The 24067-nt window shown below is 38.1% G+C and overlaps 1 protein-coding gene across 3 annotated transcripts in view; it reads right to left on the minus strand.

Annotated features, from left to right (window-relative positions):
- The window catches only part of GOLGB1 (golgin B1), an 82915-nt gene that overhangs the window by 24420 nt on the left and 34428 nt on the right, over positions 1–24067 (minus strand). For all 3 annotated transcript variants that reach the window (XM_069079637.1, XM_069079638.1, XM_069079639.1), the window contains exons 11-14: positions 20342–20456; positions 15335–15411; positions 8602–13835; positions 4874–6800 (exon numbers count right to left, since the gene is read on the minus strand). In XM_069079637.1, coding sequence (XP_068935738.1) covers positions 4874–6800; positions 8602–13835; positions 15335–15411; positions 20342–20456 — 7353 coding nt within the window. The remainder of the gene's footprint in view (positions 1–4873; positions 6801–8601; positions 13836–15334; positions 15412–20341; positions 20457–24067) is intronic.

The following is a 24067-nucleotide window of genomic DNA, read 5'->3' on the forward strand; positions in this document are numbered from 1 at the left end:
ATGGACAGGAATTGAGTTTACTTATTAGCAAGGACTAGTTAAAAAACATATTTTTTTAATATCTTGAAAATAAAAAGGACTTTAAGTTGAAAAGGGACAGGACAAGAGAAATCTGACAGACCTAGTACCATAGACAGTAGCAATATAGGAAGAAAAATATGAGAACAACAAATCTCTAATTCATTCACAGAACATGATACCCCAGAAAAAAATCAGCAAAAGAAATCTCTAACAATAGATATCTATCTTCAAATATACAAAATATAAAACATAAACAGGGGGACAAATTTACTCTCACAGACTTGATAGGATTATTAGATTCTTAACTAGAATATTTTTCTGGAAGGAAATAATGTATTTAAAAGAAACAGAACAGATTAAAAAGATTGCTAAGCTAATATCATTTATTAAAAGGATACTTTCACATGAAGAAATTCAGGAACCTGATGGATAGGAGAGACATGAAGCAGCATAAGATCAAAAGAGGAAGACCAGAAGTAATATCATCACGAAGCTACTAGGAAGCTCTGGCAGGAAGAAACAGAGGAGGAGTCTGGGAAGCAGATTACAAATCTGACATGGAAATATGGTATTACTGACAGGGGACTACAATATCCAAATGTCTGGTGAAGGGTTCATTCTTCCAAAGGCAGAACTGATCAATTCTGTGGTTTGTCTTAATGGCAGTTTAATTCTTCAAAAAGAGAAGAAAGCAATTTTATACTCAATTCTGATTAACAAGGGGTAGAAATGATGGGAACCTTGGAAAAAAGTGACCACTTCATCTAAAAATTCATGATGTAAAGAAACTGTGGCCTTTTCAAAAAGAAAATCTGTCAGGAACTCCTTTTGATGAAGTCATGTTGTACATCAGTAGTATCAAACTCAAATTAAAATAGGATCACATATTGATTTAGAAAACCACATATTAACATTATCTATGTTCCATTGTATTTTAATTTATTTTTTAAAAATATTTCCCAATTACAATTAAACCTGATTTGGGCTGCAATAGGGGATGTAGGGAAGTATCTAACACTCTTGCTATAGACAACAAATGATATATGTAAAGCACTTTGCAAATTTTAAAACTGCACATTAATATTATTACACAAATTATAACAAAATTATATTATAACAAAACAAAATTATTACAAATTCTGAGATGTCAACAGAACATTTGAAAGTGTTTTCTATCATTCCCATGGACAATATATATAGAGAGAGAGGCTAAATTATATATATATACACATATGTATATATATATATATACACACACACACACATACATACATATGATTAAGTGGATTAGGAACTAGTTAAATGACTGGACTCAAAGAGTATATATTATAGGGTAGATGTCAAATTGAAGGGAAGTATCTAATGGACTGCCCAGGTATCTTTCCTTAGTGCTGTGTGTTTAATGTTTTTATAAGACTTGGACAAAGCCATACTTGTCAAATTTAAAGACTATACAAGGCCTGCAAAGAACAGTAAACATGCTGTAGGTCAGAATCAGGATCCAAAAAGATATCAACAATCTAGAACAATGAGGAAAATGGAATAAGATAAAATTAACAGAGATAAATGTAAACTTCTATAATGAGATTTAAGAAAATCAACTTCAAAACCAAGTTGAAGGGAGGCATACATGCCTAGACAATAGTTCCTATGAAAAAGATCTGGGGTTTTTATTGTATTTCAAACTCAGTAAGAATCAACAAAGTGATATGGCAGTCCAAAAAACTTTCACTGCATTGAGAGGCATAATGCCTAGCTAGAAAAAGAAAACAGTTCCATAATATTCTGTTCTTGTCAAGAGTCAGCATCTGAAAGTACTATCTTAAAGTCTCAACACTATGTTTTAGGAACAATAAAGATAAATTTTATACACACACACATAGAGAGAGGACCTTTTCTTCTTTTTTTTTTTTTTAAAGCTCTTTGGGATTTAAGTCAAATAATGGCATCATTTGATTAAAGGGTATATAGTTTAGTAACTTAGGGGGCATAATTGCAAATTGCTTTCCAGAGTGGTTTAGATCAATTCACAACTCCATCAATATACCTGTTTTCAAACAGCCCTTGAAACTTTTGTCATTTTCCTTTCTTTGTCAGCCTTCCCAATTTCATGCTGTGAGGTGGAACATCAGAGCTGCTTTAATTTGTATTTTTTTCTAATTATTAATGATTTGGAGCATTTTTTCATATGGCTATCAACAGCTCAAGTTTCTTCCTTTAAAAACTGTTTACATCCTCTGGTCATATATCAATTAAAGAATTGATCAAATTATTCTTATAAATTTGAATCTGTTCTTTATACAGGGTGTTCCCAAAGTCTTAGTGTAGTTTTAAGTTTGCTTAAGCTTTAAACTTGTCTAAATTCTAAGCTTAACACTTTAAGTAAGCTTAAAATTGAACGAAGACTTTGGGGATACCCTGAAATCATGGGAATGAGACTTTGATCAGAAAAACTTACTGCAAAGATATTTTTCCCCAGCTAAACTGTTCCCCTGTTTTGGATTTGTTTGTGCAAAAAATTTTAATTTTTAAATGATCAAAAACATCCATCTTCTGTGAGCCTTTCTATCCCTTATTTAGTCATGAACTTTTCCCTTGGCAACAAACCTGAAAGGTAATTTCTTTGTTGTTTTTTTTTTATTTGTTTGTGATGAGACCTTTTCTGTTTAGGTTATATATATTTCTGGTATTCATCTTGTATAAATTGGAAGGTGCTAGTCAAAATCTAATTTCTGCCATACTGCTGTCCCATTTCCCCACCAGTTTTCATCAAATAGTGATCCAGTATTTGGGGTCTTTGAATTTATTCAACACTAGGCTACTAGGTTCATTTGCTTCTGTGTGCTGTGTACCTAATCTGTTCCACTGATTGATCTATTTTTTAACAAGTACCAAACTGTTTTGATAATTATTGTTTTGTAGCAGAGTTTGAGATCTAGACAGTGGACGTCCTTGTTTCACGATTGATCTTATTGGAAAGCACTCTAGTTTATCCTATTATGTAATACTGGCTCTTGGTTTTAGATATATGCTATTTGCCACATTAAGGTCATCTATTTCTGGACTTTCCTGTATTTTTAATATAAATTGTGCTGTATTTTGACAAAAGTTTTTTTTGCTAGTAACATAATTTTTGTTGTTCTTATTATCAATATGGTCAATTATGTTTAGAGTTTTCTTGATATTAAACCAGCCCTGCATTCCTAGTATAAATCCAACTCAGTCACAGTGTATAATCTTTGTGATATGTTGCTATAGTCTCTTTGTTAATAGTTTAAAATTTTTATGATTAGGTGTATGAGTCTATAGTTTTCTTTCTCTTTTTTGACTCTTCCTGGCTTAGGTTTCAAGACCTCATTTGTGTCATGAAGGAAAATGACAGGATTCCCTCTTCTGCTATTTTTACGGTTTGTATAACTTAGAATGAACTGCTCTTTAAATGTCTGATAGAATTAACTAGTGAATCCATAAGAGAATTGACAAGGCTGCTGAAGAACCCTAAACTCAAACAATATGAGAATTGGTTGAGGAAAATAGGAATGTTTAGCCTAAAGAGGAAAAGATTAATAAGTACATAGCTTTACTCAAGTATTTAAAGAAGAAGAATTAAACATGTTCTGCTTGGCCCCATAGGACAGAACTGGGAAAAATGTGTAGAAGTTGTAGAGAGTCAGATTTACAGTTGATATAAAGCAAAACTTCCTAATAATGAGAGCTATCCAAAGTATAGTGGACCATCTGAAAAGGTAGTCTGTTCCTACACTTCACCAGAGGTCTTCAAGGAAAGATTAAATAATCTCTTATTAGGACTGAATTTAGATGATCTCTAAGGTGTCTTCGAACTTTTAGATTCTGTAATAGACTGAAAACTGCATTATGTTTTTTTGTTTTCTGAAATGAAAACAGAATTGCACCACACATGGTCTTTCTTAGTGTCTAGGAGATGAATAAATGAAGAGTGGTTCCTTCTTTTCTGTAAAAATGAAAATAATTTTCAAACAAGATTCAGATGCTGATATAAAATGAACTAGATGGCTTCTGAAAAACATTCCAGCTCTAGACTCCTATGAATTTTTAAGTGCCTTCCTCAGCCTCAGATACACATATGAACAATATTAAATCTGTATTCACAGTCCTTTGAAGTTCTGATGAACTCTCCCAGTTTTGTATCTGCCTTCCTTTCTTTTATATTACTTTAGCTTATTGTTAAATCTTCAGATAAACTGCTTAAAATGTTATTTTCCTATTGGATTCTATGGGTTTTTCACTGAACAAAAGTGAAGTGGGACTTTAATTCATTATGTTTCCCTCCAAACCAATCCTTCCCTTAAAATTCCCTATTTCTGTTGATGGCCCTACTACCATACCAGTTACTCATCCTTGACTACTCTTCTTCCTCAAGCCCAACAACCTATCAGTTGTCAAGTCTTTTTAAATTCAATCTCCCTAACATCTCTCACATTTTTTACCTTCTTTCCATTCATAACACCTTTATTTCAAATTTTTGTCATCTCTCACTTAAGATTACTGGAGAGACCCCCTAATTGGCTCCACTCCACTCCCCAATACCCTATTCTAGACTTGGCCTTATCAAAAATTAGGGAGCATCCCGAGAAAATGGAGTAGTTTTATCTCATCACATCACTATCAGAGTTTGTCTAAGCATAATGGACTTTGAAGACCACATTTTTGTAAGGTTCCAGTAAACTATTATTGATACTAATGCAGTGAGCCTTTCCATGACTACTTTTTAAATTAGAGCCCTACTCTACCCATGTTCCATAAAGATTAATAGTATTTTCTTTCAATGACCCTCAGTTAACCTGCAAAAGAGAAAAAAGCATGTACTCACCAATCTATCTCTGTCATTTTGCAGTGAAGACATTGCTTTCTTTAAGCTCTGTATTTCAGATGAACTGGTAAAGTTTTGGGATGATGACCACTGCTTCTTTTCTTCTGACTTTCGCATTTTGTTCATTTCACTCAAGAGATGGTCTCTTTCAGCCTGTAAACTGGCCATGGCTTTAGAAAAGGACTGTATTTGGCTGGAGGAACCCTCCAACTGGGAGGACAAGTGAAATAATTCCTCATCTTTAGATCTGAGCTGTTGGTTAAGCTTTTCAAGATGAGATAGTGAGCTATCATCTTCAGCATGGCTCTCTAGAGAAGCAACTTTAGAAACAAGATCATCTCTCTCTCTACTCAACAGCATCTGCTCCTCTCTCAGTTGAGTCATCTCTTTCTTTAAAGCACCTATATGACACTGCTGCTCCTCAAGGCAGGCAGTGTGCTTCTTTTTTAGTTCTTGTAACTTTTCATTAGCATTATCTCGACTATCTTGCAAGGAACTCATAGACTTCCCAAAAGCCTGAATCTGAGCTTTGAGGTCTTTATTTTCTTCAGTGACCTTCAGTAGTCTTTGTTCCATCTCCACCAAATCACCTGCCAGCTCAGCTACCCTCTCTTCAGCTGTTTCGGTTTCATTGCGCATTATCCCTGCATCATGACGCAGATGCTTCAATTCTTTCTTTAGCTTTTCTTCAATTTCTCCCACCTTCTTAGCTGCCTCCTTTTGTACCCGTACTAATTCTTCCTCTAGTTCTGTGACTTTCTTCTGAGAGAGGGAGAGAGTAATGCCTAACCTCTGCACCTCTTCTTCCCCACCTTTCAACTGTGCTTGAAAATCTTCTAAAGATGCCCCTTCCTGCAAAGTTGTCACCTGGCATTTTAGCTGTGAGACTGAAGTTTGCAGGCTCTCAATTTCCTCAGTCAAGATTTGTTTTTCCTCCTCTAGAGCATCAGAAGACCTTTTTAGATCTTCCCTTGATGCTTCAGACACTTTTAGCTTTCTTTCTAATTTGATCTTTTCATTTTCTAGTTCTTGGCTCCGCTGAAGCCGAATTTCAAGAAGCTGCCTCTGCTGATAGTCCTTTGTTATCCTCTGGTGCTGTTCTACAGTTAACTTGGCATTTTCAGAATTGAGATCATCCATCTGGCCCCGAAGGCATCGGATTTCTTCCTTTAGCTTATTGTTCTCAGCAGCAGCCTCTTGAATGAGCTGGTCTTTCTCCAAGATCACTGAGAGATGCCGCTCTTCTAGCTGTCTGTAGTCTCCTAGAATGCGATCTCGGTCATCCTGGAGAGAAGACATAGATTTAGTGAAGGAATCCAACTGAGCCTTCTGCTGTTTGCTGTCTTTTTTGATAGTTTTCATTGTTTCCATGAGCTGACTGGTTTTGTCTACAGCTTTCTTTTTCTCATCTTCTAAGGCAGCATTCTCCTCTTCCTTCTGGACCAGTTGGCTTTCCAACTCTTTAACTTCTTTGCCATGTTGTTGTTGCAATTCAGAGATAGCTAACAAGACGGCCTCCTCTTTAGCAGAAAGGAGAGTGATAATCTTTTGATCTTTAGTGCTAATTTCTTCATGCAGTCTACTGGTCAGGTCTCTAGAGGCTTGCAGATCAGCCTCTAAGTGTTCACAGTTGAGCTTGGAATTCTGGAGGTCAGTCTCCTGTTGCTTTACAATTCCCTCCAATTTTTCCTTGGTTTCCTTACATTTTGCAAAAGAATTATTTGCTTCCGTCAACTGGTCTCTCAGAGACTTAACTTCTGCATCCAATTTAGCTAACTCATTCTGAGAACTACAATACATCTGTTTAGATTCTTCTAGCTGAGACATGAGTCCTTTATTTTCTCCCTGCAGGTCTTCAGAAATCTTCTGTTGAAACTGGACCTCTGTTTGGGCTTTGGACTCCCAGGTCTGTTTGTCATGCTCAAGTCTGAGAATAAAAAGAAAATGACTAATCTCAAAGCACCATATTTTCAAGATCCCAAGATTTCTTCACAACCTGATGCCTTCTTGCCTTACCAGACTTCTTATACTTTACTCCCCTCTATATACTGTACAATCTAGCTAAAATGGTCTTTTTGCTGTTCCTCACATTCCTTACCTTTATACTAACTGTCTCTCATGCCTACAATGCACTCTCTAGATATATTAGGTGCTAAGAGTAATGAGAAATCTCAGGTTTCTATTTCTGCTACCTACCAACATCTATTAAACAGGTCTTTATTTTTCAGAAAAACAACCTGTGGCCAAATATATACATACATATACATGTGTGTGCATGTGTTTGTGTGTGGAGAGAAAAGTGAGCAAGCTCAAGGAAGGGATGCATTCTATGAGCATCATTCTTTGGTGTGCAGATTAAGCTCTTAACCCCAAACCAAACCTATGCTTCCAGAAAACAATAAAGGTTATTATACCCGCCAATGGTTTTACATGATAAGTGCTTGTTAAATCTATAACCAGTATCTGGTATTGATTTTTTTTGGGAGTGGGGAACACAGAATGTTAATTCTTAAGGTAAACAAGAACCTTTAAGAAACAATAAAGGAAAGCTAGCATGATATTGGAAAGAAATGGGCCAAGGACTTAGAAGATAAAACTAAAAAAGAAGATAAAAACTTTTAGAAAAAGAAAAAAACTTAGAAGATAAAACCAAACAAAATATAGATTTTAATTGGAGAGAAATCCTGCTAAAGCAAGACATAGGTCACATGCCATATCTGTACTGTTGCTATTTGTGTTGCTCTGCCAAAAAGCTAGGACAAGTAGAGACCTGGAGAGGAAGCTGTTCTGTAGAGGCTTGTCACCACCATAATGGGGGTGGGAGAGTATCATTATGCCAGGTTCACAGTGCAGCTTTTTCTCTCACCTTAGATAAGGCAGTTAAGGACAGAGGCCCTATAGAGCACTGGAAGAAAACTCAAGGGCTTGTCTCTTGATTGCTCCCCAGAGGACCAACTTAATGCCAACATTGCTCCTGCTCATTTATATATTCTTCTTCTCCATCTAAAAATTATAGGCCAAAAGGAAGAAGATAAAAGGCACCCTCTGTGGTACTTTTACAATTCAAGGACAATTTTGGGACTAGCTAAATGTCAGCTTTGGGCAACATCTTCCTCTGGATTTCATTTAGTGGCATGTTTTTCCTGTTTAGTCAGTGGAAAAGATGGAGTACTTTTTTCCCAACCGCAAAATAAACAGCTGTTCCACTTAAAATTTCCCTGACCAAATCTGTACTTTTATCAATATTTGTACTGCTTAATATTTATCTCTGATGGTTCATCTATAAATGGATATCAGATCGTTCTTCTAAATGTTCTATATACAATTAGCACACCTAAGATGTCAGTATATTTATCTCACACATAACTGTTCTAGCGAACTTTTCCAAACATGACACCCTCCTAAGTTCGTAACATTCTTCCCATTTTGCTCTGGCTAAGGTAAAGTTTGGCACTTGTTTGTCTTTTGGTTTTATTCTCCCAGGCTTTGGAGTGTAAGCTTCTTGAGGGCAAAAAATCATTGCTAACACTAACTCTCACAGAGCCTATGGCCACACAGCAGATGCTTAATCTTGCAAATTCATAGATTAGTTTAAAATTTTTAAAGGGAGGGAAATACAAGAACACAAAGTGGCATTTAAAGGGTTTTAAAGGAAATAAAAATTATATAAATAAGGAGAAAGTCCTTTGCATAAAAGTAAAGATTACTGGAAGTTATAATAGATTTACCTGGATATATTAATTTGCAGCTCCTCCATATGGATGGACATCTGCCTTAGGTGATCTTTTAAAACACTACAATTCTCTTCCTTAGCCCGTATTTCTTCTTCCTTTGTTTGAATAGCATCACTGAATTTTCTTTCCCATTTTTTAGCCTCTTCTATCACTCGATCTCGGTCATCCTGGAGAGAAGACATGCTTTTGGTAAAGGCTGCAAGCTGGGCCAAAGTGCTGTTTAGGTTTTCCTGCAGCTGCCTGACTTCTTGGTCTTTTTTGTCCAAGGTGACCTGAACTTCTCCAAAAGTCTCTTCCAAGTGGACCTTTTCTCTATGCAAAGCATCCAGCTTTTCTTGTATGTTCTTGACCTCCTTCATGTGCTTATCTTCTACTTGTTCCAGTTTTCTTTCAAGGTCTTCATCCTTTTGTTTCATTTGGCTTTTAACAAGTTCTTTATTTGACTGAAGTTCCTTTTTCACCTTAAGACTGTCTGCTAAGACCCTTGCTGCTTCGCTCTGAGTGTCATCGAGCAACACTTTGCAGTATTCCAGCTCTGCCTGGGCTTTCTTACGATCTTCTTCCACTTGGGTTAGGTTTTCTTTGACCATCTCCAATTCCTTCTGTGACTCATTTTGCACAAACTCCAGAGCCTTCACAGTTCTCTCTAGACCACTTATCTTCTCTTGATACCGGATGCAGTCCTTCTGCAACTGCTTTACCTCTTGTTGCTTCTCTTTCAACAATTCCTGAAGCTCTTTTGTGTGAGTTTTACTGCCCTGTCCTCCTTTCTGAGCACTCTGTAGCTTCTCCAAGTATTCCTTCCGGATCTCTGACTCAATTCTGTTCTTCTCTTTAACTGCCTGCAGCTTTTCTTCTTCCAGTTCACTCACACATTTTTGAAGATTCTGAATTTCAGATTCTAATAATTCATTTCTCATTTGGGCATCTGTGACATCTTGCTGATAATTGCCAATGCTTCCATTAAGTTCGGCTAACTGATTCATAAGTCTCTCTTCCAGATCATCCTTCTCTACCTCCACAGTTTCTTTCAACTTGGTAACTTTGACAAGTTCATCTTGGATTTTCTCATTTAACAGATTTATCTTGGTAACTTCTTCATGAAGAGTTTTCAGTTCACCATCCTTTGCTTCTAATTGGTTCAGTAAGGCATCTTTCTTGTCTTCTAAAGAACAGTCTACTTCTTCCCTCATCTTCTTCTCCTCCTCTAGTTCTTTAATTCTTTCTGCAAGCTGATCAATTTGCTGTATGTAGGTATTAATTTCATCATGTGAACTTATATTGTCATTTGCACTGACATCTGCCGTGGTATTGCCTTCCACTGGGATGGGTGCTGAATATTCTGAATTTGCACTTGTCCTCAGACAGACTTGCTCTTCAACCTCAACTAGCACAGGTTCAGGTACAGCTACAGACACAGCTTGCCGTGCCACTTCTATACTATCAATTTGGATCTCATGCTTCTTAGAGTCTTCTATACTTTCTCTCAATTTGGATTCTGTTTCCTCCAACTGCTGCTTTAAGTTCTGAATTTCTTCACTTAAAGAGTTCTTCTCCGTCATTAATGTTTCAAACTCCTTAGAAAGAGATTCATACTTTAGCTTGGTATCCTCTCGTTCCTCCTTTACACTAGGGCTGGAAAGAAGCATTTCCGCAGGTTCTTTGGATTCAGTGCCTACTGGATGGACCTCCGCTCTAAGGCGGTCATTCTCTTCTTCCAGCTCAAGGATTTTCTGCTGTTTGGATTTTGCAAATTTCCTCATCTTCTCTTTCATTTCTTCCATTTCCTGCTCTGTTTCGTGAAGTTGCTTTTCTGTGTCTTTCTTCTTTGCTTCTGTGTTTTTTAATTTGCCATACAGTTCTTGTTTCTCTTGTCTCACAGTTTCCACAACATGTTGAATACGTTCTGCCTCATTACTGACATTCTCATAAGACTGAAGAAGAATTTCATACTCTTTTTGCAGTTCTTTGTGCTTTTCCTGCCACTCAGTGTTTTCAGCAACATAGGTACATTTTAAAGATTCAATTTCCTTCACTAGCTTCTCCTTGTCTTCTGTAAGACCTTCTAAAGCTAACTTCAGACTTTCACAAGAGCTACTGAGATTCTGACTTTCCAATAAGGACCTGTCCACTTCTGCAATAAGTCTCTCTTTCTCTTCCTGAAGAACAGTCACTCTATCTAATAACACATCCCTTTCTTTACAGTGAGCAGAAATTTGGCTCTCTTTATCTGCAAGTGTCTTTGTGAGAGTTTCAGTATTATTTTTGGCCAAGGACAACTCTTCTTTAAGACATTTGTTTTCTTTCAAGATCTCTTTTCTGGAGATAAGTGCAGCTTGGAGTTTCCTCTGAATTTGCTGCTTAGATTTAACTGCTTCTTCCACCTCTTCTGGTTTCCGCTGAACTTCTGAAAACTTAATCTGCAACTGTTTAATTTTTTCTTCATGTTCTTCGGCTTGCATTTCCAATTGTGCATGCAAAGCCCTAATCAAGTCCTCTTTTTCTATAATCTCTGTCTGCACTTTAACAAGGATCTCATCTTTTTCTCTTACTTGTACATGAAGGACATTGACTTCCTCATCTTTTTTGTTCATGAGTCTTTTCAATTCTTCTACTTCAGGTTGTAATTCCCTAAAATGTTCTAATTTTGTGATTTCCACTTGACTGTTTTCCAATTCTTGTTTCATACTGGTTACCTGAGCTTCAGCCTCATGAGCAGCTTCTTTAAGACCATCTGCCTCTAAAAGCAGCTTTGCTATCTGTTCTTGTAACTTAACTGCCTCTTCTAATTTTTGAGAAAGGTCATTTATGGTAGAACTGACTGTGAATTCTAGCTCTTCTTTCTGGATCTGTAGCTCTTTCAGCTGAGCTCTAAGCAGTTCTACTGAACTGTCCTCTTCCTGCAGGTCATTTCTGCCTCCTGAATGCTCTACCCAATCTTGGTGCCAGCCAGATTCTGAAGTCATTTGTGGAGGCCACTGCTCTTTGGCTTTGGAAGCAGGTTCAATCAAACTCTGAGAAGGTATGTCTAATTCCTGTGTATTATCCAGAATTAAGCCACTGTCTACAGACTCTCTTACTCGTATTTCGAGTTCCCGTAGCTGGTCTCGTATGCTCTCATTCTCCTTGCTCTGTTCATCAAAACGTTCCTGTAAGAGATTATAATCATCTTTCTGCTGTTTTAGCTGCTCCCTGTGGTGTCTCTCTTTCTCCTGTGCTTTTTTTATAGTCACTTTGCGGGAAGCTAGCACTTCTTTTAATTTCTTTTGAAGTTGCTCTTTCTCTTGTTCAAGATTCAAAATTCTATCTTCTAGTTCTAGTTTCCAGTGTTCTCCACTTTCTGCACCAGCTGTAATTACTACTGTCTCTTTTATGGGTGTTGCTGAGTCTCCATCTCCAGAGTCCTTGTTAGAAGTGGTTAATTTTTGGATGACTGTCTGGTTTTCAGTTATTTCAGCTTCAAGCCTATCTATGAGATTTAATTTATCCTGCAAGCTCTGTGTCATCTCATTGAGCAATGCCTGTAGCTGTTCTTCAGTTGCTACCTTCTCTTCCAAATCTCTCTTTACATTCTGTAGCTCTAGCTCTCTCTCAGTTATCTTCTGATTTAAAGATATTTCAGTTTCCCGACTTTCAGAAATAACAGATCCTTCTGTATTTTTTTCCCCATCTTTACCTTCCTGAGTTGCTGCCATACCATCTCCCTCACAGAAGAGGGTCTTTTCTTTAGACTCATTTTTCACTTCTGCCAATTCTTCCTCCAGCTGAGTGACTTTCTTCATTAGTTCCTTCCGGCTAACAAAGACGGCATACAGCTTTCTCTTCATGTGGTCACTTTCTTTCGTCAGAAGATTCAATTCACTCTCAAGTTCTTCATTCTTTATTAGTAAAGCTGAAACTACTTTATTGTCCTGATCATGTTGTAAACCTGAACATTCTTCCTCTTTCTCTTCTGTTTCCTCCTCCTTCTTTTTGTCTTCAGGAATGGACAGTAAACTAAGCTTTTCACTGAGTGCTTTGACTTCAGCCCCAAGAGAAAACTTCTCTTCATTGAGCTGGACCATTTTCTCAGACATACATACACTGATCTCAGTCACCTGTTGATCCTTCTCTTCAACGGCTTGTTGAAGGGCCTCTATGACTCTGGTTTTCTCTAACAAAAGTTCATTTATTCTTGCTGTCTCAAGTTCCTTCTGGGAGAGGGTCTGGGAAAGTTCTTCCATCTTGTTTGAAGTATTCTTTATATGTTCCTCCAAATCAAACATTTCACCTTCTTTCTTTTGCAGCTCACTTTTCAGATTTCTGAGTAGTGTGCTCTGGTCAGAAAGCTGGAGATGTACTTCATCCAATTTCTTCTGCAAAGTTTCAATTTTCAAATCCTTTGATTTTGATTCTGTGCTGAGACTCTGGATTTCTTCAGTTAGCAGGCTTTCCTGGATGCTTTTATCTTTGTAGTCAGATATTCTTTGTTTTTCTGCCTCTACAAGGTTTTCTTCAAGTTGCTTTATTTGTGCCTTTAGCTCTGCAATGATGCAAAGCTCTTTTACCTGAACCAAAAGTTGCTCTCTCTCATCACACAGAGCACTGAGTGTACTCTTATTCTTTTCCTCATTTTTCTTAAAGTCCTCTACTAGCTGGGTTAGCTTACTAATTTCCTCAGCTTTCTCCCCTAAATTTTTCTCATATGATTCCTCTGCTTTCTGAAGACTTGACTCAAGTTCCAATATTTGTCCTTCTAGTCTTTTCAATTCATCTTGCTGAAACAAAATGAGATTTTGAGCTAAAGAAAGAGAGTCTTTTCCAGTCTCTTCTGTTGACTCCATTTCCACTTCAGTGTTTGCAATGTGAACTACAGGTATCTGTGGTGGTGTGCTGCTGTGATTCTGAGATGTAGAGCTTTCTGGACCTTTCACATCAAAAACAATAGGGCTGCATGCTTCACTTCGCATTAAAGGAAAGCTCTGTCCTGTGCCTTCGTGTATCATTCCTTCACCTTCTGCTTGCTTGATTTCCCCTTGTTCAGATGTCTCTGAAATCAAGTTACTATTGGGCTTTGTGATCTGGAGCTGCCCTTTAAGTAATGCAATTTCCTCTTGGGCTTCTTTCATTTCCAATAATAAAACTGACAACTTATGTTTCTGTGAAACAATGATCTCCAAGTTGTCTTCCTGTCTACTTTCCTCAGTACATTTGTTGGTACTGCTTTTGGTGATTTCATCAATGGTGATCTGTAGCCAAAGAGAAAAAAGAAAAAGGAGTGAAAATGTCAGCATTATAAGGCAACAGAAAGACTGAATTATTTGCTTCCTTATCAACACAGAGATTAGAGTGATTATCACTCTAAAATTATCCTTGAAAAAAGATAGGTTGGAGGTATTAGCTCAAAGAGTTGTGAATGTAGAGGGTGTTCTAAATCCAACTGACATTCTAGATTTAGATAAAACAACACCAACACCCAAATTCCCTCTCTACAAGAGAGAAGACATTAAGGCACCATGCTTTTATATAAGAGTTTTCAAGAAAAATAACCATAATGCCAAAACATCCTCTTTTAATACTAAATCTTTCTAGCCAGCCCTCAGAGTCTAAGCACAACTCAAATACTAGAAATGTGGGATCAAAAAAAATGATTAAGGCAACATGGCATAGTGGAAAGCTCTATGGATCTGAACACACAGAACCCAAGTTCAAGGCCTGACTCTGCCATTTATGAGCTGTGTGATTTGGGCTAAGTGTCTTAACCTCTCTATGTCTACTACCGTGTTTCCCCAATAATAAGACTTATCCTGAAAATAAGCCCTCCCCTTACTGTGTAAGATTCCTCTAAAATAAGTCCTCCCCCGAAAATAAGCCCTAATGAGATTGTTACTGTAGTGAAGGTGATCCCCTGCGCTACACGCTACATTATGGTACCCTCTGTATGCACCGTTCCCCCCCCACCCCGTGAAACACACGCCACGCTCCGAGCTGCATACAATCAGAGCTGCAGCAGTGAGCGCGTCATCCTGTTCTTCCCCAGTGATTTGCTTATTGAATAAAGGTACATTTTTTTGTTCACATTTACCTCTTTATTAAAATTGCTGTCAATGTTCATTAAAATAAGCCCTCCCCTGAAAATAAGCCCTCTGGTGTTTTTCTGTCCAAAAAAATTAATAAGACAGTGTCTTATTATCAGGGAAACACGGTAAGTTTCCTTATCGGCAAAATGAGAGAGTTGGGCTAGATGACCTCTCAAGTCCCTTCCAGATCTAAAACTATGATACTGTGATTACAGATACAGCTTGCCTTTCTAATAGGCATAGAGATATAGAACTGTCCTTAGAAAAGAGTGAAAAAAACTAATGACAGGATGAGCTATTTCAGAATAAAGGAAAGATTCAAGATATCTAGATACAAATGTAAATAAAGTATAAATCATACTATCTATGTCTCCTATAAACATTCAGATTTAAAGTCAACTTGGAAAGATAATGCAATGGTACGATATAAAGACTGCTTGCCTGAGAATCACAGAACTTGGTTCAGACCCTAGTTCTTACTCTTACTACCCATGTGACCCTGGGCAAGTGACTTATCCTCACTGAGCCTCAGGTTCTTTATCTGTAAAATGGGGTGAAGGGGAGGTTGGACCAAGATAACCTCTAGGGTCTCTTCCAGCTATAAACCTATATGATCTTTCCCTTTACATTCTTTTTTTTTTCTAAATTTTGAGAGTTTAGTCATTTACCTGTTCTGTCACTTCTCCACCAATCATCTCATATCCACGCTGAGCCTCTAGGAGAGTAAGCTGAGAGTGTAGTCTTTCTGAAATGATGACAGAACATAGTTTTAGCTTCCAAGAAAAATATAAAATCCCAGTCATCTATACTTTCACGGAACAATCTTAGTCATTCCAGGAAAGTGAGACTAGAGTTTTAATAATGATGCAAGTTGGGAAACCTTGTGACAGACTTAAAATTAAGAATGTAGCATACATTTTCTGACACAGACAACATGGAAATCTGTTTTGCTTGATTGTGCATATTTATTACAATGTTTTTTTTTCTTTCTTTTTCAATTTTTGGGAGGAATCAGGAGGAAAAGAGGGGATAGTGATAGGGTTGCAAAAAAGTAAAAAAAAAAAGAAAAGTAGAAAAGAAAGATCATTAAAACATTTCTTGAAGTGCACATAAGAGAACAAAAGGAAGGCCAGGAAGATACACAGGAAAATAGGACAACTCTGAAAATTATAGGTTGAATTTATTATGTGTAGAAAAAAAAAACAAGCACTTCATAATAAAGAGATTTCCACTTTTATGTACAATACTCTTTTCTATTCTACTTTGTATAAATGGAAATGCTTATTTATTTGGTATTACACTGAAAATTTTTTAAATGTTAAAGATGATGGGGGGAGGTACAAAATCTCAAAAGAACTGAGCTAAAACTCAAAGAAAAAATACTTTCAAGAGATTGGAATGTGAAGGACCTAAGATAGTTTGGAAAACAAAGGGGAAAAAAAGACTAATTTTTTCTTTAAAAGAAATGTTAGTCTGGGTAATGAACTTCCTTCAAAATATACTCTGGAATCCAGTCACCACCATAATAGTAACAGGTGGGGAACAAAGAAGTAGGAAATAAACAGCCCAAGTGCAACATGGGTTTGGACCAAAAGTACAACAATGATGTTCTTTTTGTGAAAAACAAAATGTTTCCCAAACCTACAGATGTTATCAATGTCTTCTTACTCTCTGAAGCTTCTTTGAGAAGCTCAGATTCCATGAGTTAGTAGGATGACAGCTTTATATTATCTTAAATCTTAAATTGGGACCTGTGACCTCGTTTGTAAATACTTTGATAAGGGTATTTCTTTTTTTTTTTTTAAATGCTTTATTAACTTCTGATTTACATCATTCACTTCCACCATATTTTGAGTTACAAATTTCATCCCCGTTTTTCCCCTGTCCACCCTCCCCCCCAAATAGCAGTCCCACAGGATATACCCTCCTCCAATCTGCTCTCTCCCATATTTTCTCCCATACCCCTTTCGACTTTTCCAGTGGATCTCTATGCCCCAGTGCCTGTATATCTTATTTCCCAATTACATGTAAAATAGTCTTGATAATAGCATACACACACACACACACTTGAATATTTGATTTTAAAACTTTAATTCCAGATTCATTCCCTTACTCCCTTGTCACCCACCCTTACTGGGAAGATAAGCAGTTCAGTATAGGATGTACATATGTAGCTAATGCAAAACAATTAACATTGTAGATATATTGTAAAAGACTGACTATATTTCCCTCCCTCCTATCCCAACTCCAACTTGCTCTATTCTCTACTTTGATCGTGTCCCTTTTCAAAAGTGGGTGCTTCCAACTTCCCTCCCCCCTAGCCTGCCCTACCTTCCATCATCCCCCCTCTCATCCCCTTTCCACCCCCTACTCTCCTGTAGGGTTAGATACCCTATTTAGTGTGTATTTCATTCCCTCCTCAAGCCAAATTCAATGGGAATAAGGTTGACCAAGTCCCTTTTGCCTTCCTATTCTTCCCTTCCATTGTAACCATTTCCTCTTGCCTCTTCTGCATGAGATAGTTTATCCCATTCTGTCTCTCCCAATCTCCTCTCATTATATTCCTCTTTCAACTCTTAATTTCACCTTTTAAGTATCATCCCTTCCTGTTAAACTGGTGCTGTGCCCTCTATCTATGTATACCTATAAACATATATACACACATTCACATATGCCCATATATCCTCATATATAGACATACATACACACACACATTTCTATTCCATTCAACTACTGAGAAAAGTTTCATAAGTTACAATTATTGTTTTTCCATGGAGGAATGTAAATAGTTCCACTTTGATAAGTTCCTTATGATTTCTTCTTCCTGTTTACTTTCTCATGCTTCTATTGCTTCTTGCATCTGAACGTCAAATTTTCTATTCAACTCTGGTTTTTTCATCAAGAATGCTTGAAAGTCCTCTATTCCACTGAATGACCATATTTTCCCCTGGAACATGATACTCAGTTTTGCTGGGTAGGTGACTCTTGGTTTTAATCCCAGCTCCTTTGACCTCCAGAATATCATATTCCAAGCCCTTCGATCCCTCAGTGTAGAAGCTGCCAGATGCTGGGTTATCCTGATTGTGTTTCCACAATATTCAAATTGTTTCTTCCTGGTTGCTTGTAATATTCTCTCCTTAATCTGGGAATTCCAGAGCCTGGCTATAATATTCCTAGGAGTTTTCTTTTTGGGATCTTTTTCAGCAGGTGATGGATGGATTCTTTCAACCTCTGTTTTGCCCTCTGATTCTAAAACATCAGGGCAGTTTTCTTTGAGAACTTCCTGGAGGATGATTTCTAGGTTCTTACTTTGATCATGGCTTTCAGGTAGTCCAATAATCTTTAAATTATCTCTCCTGGATCTATTTTCCAGGTCAGTGGTTTTTCCCATGAGATATTTCACATTGCCTTCTATTCTTTCTTCTGTTTGGATCAGTTTAACAGCATCTTGATTTCTCATGAAGTCATTAAGCTTCCATTTGCTCCAGTCTAATTCTGAAGCAATGATTCTCCTCATTGAGCTTTTGAGATTCTTTTTCCATCTGGCAAATTCGACTTTTTAAGGCATTCTTCTCACTGCCTTTTTTGAGCCTCTTTTGCCATTTGAGTCACTCTGTTTTTTAAAGTGTTATTTTCCTCAGTCAGGCTGTTGACTCTCATTTCATAATTTTCTTGCATTGTTCTCATTTCTCTTCCCAATTTTTCCTCCACTTCTCTTATCTGCTTCTTAAGGTCCTCTATGGCTGTAACCAGCTCATATTTTCCTTTGAAGCTTTTGGTGCAGGAGTTCTGACTTCACTGTCTTCCTCCTGTTCCCTGCTTTGTTCCTTCTTGTCCCCAAAATAGGAGTGTAATGTTGGAATCTTCTGTCTGCTTTGTTTCCTTTGCCTGGTCATGTCGCCCCTCAGTCACTTGACCCCTGGGCTTTTTGCCACAGTAGGACTCTGCCACCAGACAGGGGAGCTTGCGTCCCAAACGCTGGGGTTTTCTCAGTTGCTGGAGGTATTAGATGGGTACCCTCTCTGAGGTCTCCACACGCTCTGGCAAGCTAGACATACACCCCAGGACCTCCCCTAGACTGCAATCCAGATCCAAGCAGGTTAAAACAAGAGCGATTACCCCTCAGACTGGTGCTTGGTCCTCCTACACTCTGCAGGCCAGGAGCTGAAGCTGCCATGCGGCGCTGGCTGGCTGTGCTGGCGCCTCAGCAGGCTTCTTGCCCTGGGGGCAAAAGCCATGCACTCCCACTTACTGGTCCCAAAGTACAGACTGCACTGACCTCTCACTTTGTCCTTCCCATCTGTGAGTTGATAGAATCTGGAAAGCACCACAGCTGCTGCTGATCTGGAGTCCCTCCGGCCTCAGCTGGTCAGGCCCACCCTGGGGCTAAAGCCTCGGCTCCCAGATCACTGTGCTGGCTGATTCCTGCCGGCCTGCTGGGCTGTCCTCAGCAGAAGGTTAGCTTCTCTGGGTCACTTTGTGGGTTCTGCAGCTCCAAAGTTTTTTCAGAGTCCCCTTTTTACATGGATTGGGGAAGGTGGAAACAGGAGCAGCAGAAAGGTCCTGCTTCTACCCCACTATCTTGGCTCCTCCCCAGATAAGGATATTTCAATATAATTGGTTTCCTTCTAGTTGGCCTCTCTGCCTCAAGTCACTCCCCACCCCAATTCATCTACCACTCAGCTGGTGAAAGTGATGGTCCTAAAGCACATTTCTTAGTATGTCACTCCCTATTCAATAAACTTCAGTGGCTCCCAGTTGTCTCCAAGATCAACTATAAAATACTCCATCTGGGTTTTAAAGTCCTTCATAATCTGGTCCTTCCTACCTTTCCAGTCTTCTTATACCTTACTCTCTTCTATGTACTCTGCAATCTAGTAACACTGGCCTCACTATTCCTAAAATGAGACACTCCATCTCCTGATTCCATTTTCACTGGTTGTTCCTTGCAAACCCCCCTCAACCCCCCAGCCCCATCTTTCCTTGTCTTTGCCTCTTGACTTCCCTGGTCTCCTTAAAGTCCCAGTTAAAATTCCTTTTTCTACAAGCAGTCTTTCTTGGTCCTTCCTAAGGTACTCACGTACCTTCCTTCTGAGATTAAGTTTGCATGTTGTTAGACTGTGAACTCCTAAAGGGAAGAGACAAGTTTTACCCTTTCCCCCCCTTTTTCTGTATCCCTAGTTCCTTATTACAGTGCCTAGTACAGCATAAACACTTAAGAAATGCTTGTTGACTTGGCTTGTCTACTTAGACAAACTATTATCTTTTTCAACTACATCACACTGCCAACCTTAGGTAAAATCTTATATCCTCAGAGAAGAGAAACTTAACCTCCTTAGATAAAAGTCCTTGATTGTCACGGTGAACATGGAGTCCTGATTCACACTGAAACAGGTACCTTGGAATAACATTAGAACTAGAACTTAGGAGAACTGAATTCTAGTCCTAGCTCTGCTTCTAACTACTCTTATCACTGCAGATAGGTTACTTAATCATTCAGAGTCTCAGTTTTCTCATCTTAAAACTGAGAAACTTTTAGGTCTCTTGTAAGTCACCTATTACAGGATATAGCCTTCATTCTACAAATAGTCAACAGCTATAACAACATCCATACTCTTCTGGACAAGAAACCACAGAAAAGATTTTTAGTTAGTATGCAAAAACATCATACATACCATTCTCAATTTTCAGCTCTTCAAGTTCCACGGTAGAGAGAAGCAAAGTGCATTTTTCCTCTTCGAGTTCTGCTACTCTCTTCTGCAAAGAGGCAATGTTCTCTTCTAAGTCTACCTGAAATGCAGAAAAAGGGCAGATGAGACATGTTCTGACTCACATTCTCAAAGAGGTGAGGGAAAACTCTCAAACTAATGCCCAAATATTCTCTAGCATTTATATTTAGTTTTCTTCTATACCTCTTTCACTGTAAAATTTTAAAAACAGGAAATAACCCTGTTTTCCCTGCACTAACTCAAAGGTTAGTCTGCCATTTACAGGCAGAGAAAGAATCTCAATGATCTTTGAGGGGAAGTGGAAGCTTAAGCTTAATTAGACTCAGAATGTCAAATCTATACTAGAGTTTCAAGGTTAAACTACAAAGGCATTCATCCAAAATCATCTGTATGGGCAAAAATATCTAACTTAGGATTCCTTGCCACAAGGGCCAGTAGTAATGGGAAATTTGCTTACAACCCTCACAAAATAAAGGGACCTCCCTGGGATAAGTAAGGGGTTAAATAGAAATTCCAAAAGAAGAATGACTGCAAAATAATATATATCCTTGGGGCGGCCAGGTAGCACAGCAAGTAAGAGCACCGGCTCCAGTGTTGAGAAGACCTGGAGATCGAATCCCGGGCTCAGACACTCAGCACCACACCCAGAAATAACTGGCTGTGTAACCCTGAGCAAGTTACTTAACCCCGATTGCTTAAAAATATAAAAAAATATATATATATATATCCTCAATGAAGAGAGGGAGGAATGCTATTCTTAACTCTAAGCTTAAAAATCCTACTTACCACCTAAAACTGGGGATGTTGCATCTTATAATTTTATTTATGCACAGAAATATTTACTTTTCTTAATTAACTGCAAGTATTTAATTCTTTTTCATTTTGTGTCCCTGAAGTTTGTCTTTAGCATATGAATTACTTCATTACTTGTCATAGAATTGTATCATTTTGCAACTGGAAAGGGTTTGGGAGAGGATCCAATCCAAATTTGTCATTCTACAGATAAGGAACATTATGGCTTGGGGAGGTTGAAGGATTTTTTCAAAGTCAGATAGCTAGTTTAAGACATAACTAGGGCTCAAACCCAGGTCTAACTCTTCTTAGTTATGCTGCTGTTGCTATTTTCCTAAATTAACAAGGTCTGTTTGGCAATGATGGCCTGTCATCCTCCAGTACTTACTGTCTGTACCAGAGGCATCAAACTGGCAGCCAGCAAAATTCCAGTGTGTAGCCCAAAACAGATTAAAATGTAATAAGTGAAAACATAACATATAACATAAACAATGTTAACTTTTGGTTTTCCAAGTTAATATGTAGCTCGCAGAAATATGTTTGTATTTGAGTTTGACACCACTGGTCTTTATGATTCATTGGGCTCTCACCTTGTTTTCCTAGTAAACTTATTCATGCATGTACATTATTTGTCTAAACACATTATTAGCTCCTTAAGGAGATGGACTATTATTTTACAACTTGGTATTTCCTAAAATTCCTAGCTTAATGTTATGTACATTAGGGGGCAGCTAGGTGGCACAGTGAATAGAGCACTGGCCCTGGAGTCAGGAGGGCCCGAGTTCAAATCCGACCTCAGACACTTAACACTTACTAGCAGTCACTTACCTTGCGCAAGTCACTTAACCTCAATTGCCCTCCAAAAACAAAACAAAAAAAAAATGTTTTGTACATTATACCTGATACTTTTTGAATTAAATCTATCAATGGTGAATCCTAATCCCATTAAAGATGCTATTACTGTCCTACCACCACTAATTTAGTATTATCTGGAAACCTAGTAAATATGCTTTGTTTGTCATCTATGTTTTTGATAAGAAATTCTAAATAGCCTTTGACCCAGGTAGGACTAACTTTTATGTAATATTTTTCTATATACTCTGCCAAGTAACTACTGTATTTATTAAAATATTATGTAAACTATACAGAACTATCACATGTTATTCATAAGCTTTTGGGTACAAATCTGTCCTATTCAAGTTATTAGTAACTAGTCTCTCTGCAATTATCTAGACATATCTTTAAGTACAAGGGATAAATATGTGTTGACAGATTCAAATACACTTCAATGGATCCATGAAAACTCTGATGCGAATATTCCTTCTAACAGTACAAATCACAACCTATACATACCTTACCTTGTGTGATTATTATACACATCCTCCCATAAATTATTTATGGAAAATCTACCCAAACTGCTAAAAGCTGGTCTTCCTCTAGGTCAGGCCTACATAACCTGCAGTCCCTGAGCAGCTTGTCACCCTGGGCCAAAGGATTTCCAGTAGCCTGAGAAAAATGTAGAGGAAAACATCCTTTGTATGTAGAGGAAATCCTTTGGTATGCTGCAAGTGGTTCTTGTAAGCAGCACACGGGCACAGGTTGTACAGGCCTGTTCTAGGTCTTTCAATTGGCTTTCCACCAAGTATGTCTTACTTTCAGGACATGAATGTCACCACTTCCATTTGTGACATATATCTCTGACATGTCATTTTTTTATACCATTTCTTGGGAGCAAGGCACAGTTGTTAATGCAATCTCTTAATGCTCATTATGCATCTCTGCCCTTTGTGCCAACTGCAATTTTGATTTTTCAGAGATTATTATACTCTATCACTTGCAAACATACGGCATCCCTGGAAGAATTGTTTTCGAGCAGGGAAGGCAAGGCAATTGGGATTAAGTGACTTGCCCAAGGTCAAACAGCTAGTAAGTGTGTCAAGTGTCTGAGGTCAGTCACATTTGAACTCAGGTCCTCCTGGATCCAGGGCTAGTGCTTTATTCATTGTGCCACCTAGCTGCCCCATCTGGAAAAAGTTTTTATTTCTGTTTTAGTTTTGGGGGTTTGGTATTTTGCTTTTTTTTCAGGGGGAAGGGTAGGCAATTGGGGTCAAGTGACTTGCCCAATGTCACATGGCTAGTAAGTGTTAAGTGTCTGAGGCAAGATTTGAACTTAGGTCCTCCTAAGGACTCCAGGGCTGGTGCTCTATTCACTGTGCCACCTAGCCACCCCTGGAAGAATTTTTTAAAAGATGGGTTTTAGGGGCGGGTAGGTGGTACAGTGAATAGAGCACCGGCCCTACAGTCAGGAGGACCTGAGTTCAAATCTGACCTCAGACCCTTAACACACAAAAAAACTAGCCGTGTGACCTTGGGCAAGTCGCTTAAACCCAATTGCCCTCTCCAAAAAATAATAATAATAATAATAACAAATAAAAGTGAAAAAAAAAAAGATGGGATTTGGTTTCAGAGAGGAGCTTGGAAATATTGAAAGCACCACACAAATTTCAAAAAACCATTTTGTCCACATTCTTTCTCCTCTTCTTGGCCCAGCTCACTGTCTATCTACAATAGCTGAGACTTATGCTTTCCTGGATCAACTAAAGGGGACATCCCTCCACCTGAATATCAGAGTTTGGACAATAGGAGGCATTCTTCATCCACTTAAGTTTTCCTCATAAAGACTGTTAGGCCAAACTCTTTTAAGTATTTGGATCTCATTATGAAAGTGTATTAGGATTTGGGGGCTTGGTACAATGAGAACAATCCTTAAAATCAGGGGAAACATTAAAGTAGGGAAATGTATGCTCCTCAAAGGAGTCTGCCACTATCATGAAAGTCCAAATGGAATAAAGATTCTTTACAGGGCCTGGAGTCTTCTAG

Source organism: Petaurus breviceps, unplaced genomic scaffold (assembly GCF_028583685.1).
Source record: "Petaurus breviceps papuanus isolate PSGF00001 unplaced genomic scaffold, PetGlider_PUasm1.0 91067, whole genome shotgun sequence".
In the NCBI taxonomy this organism is placed as follows: domain Eukaryota; kingdom Metazoa; phylum Chordata; class Mammalia; order Diprotodontia; family Petauridae; genus Petaurus; species Petaurus breviceps.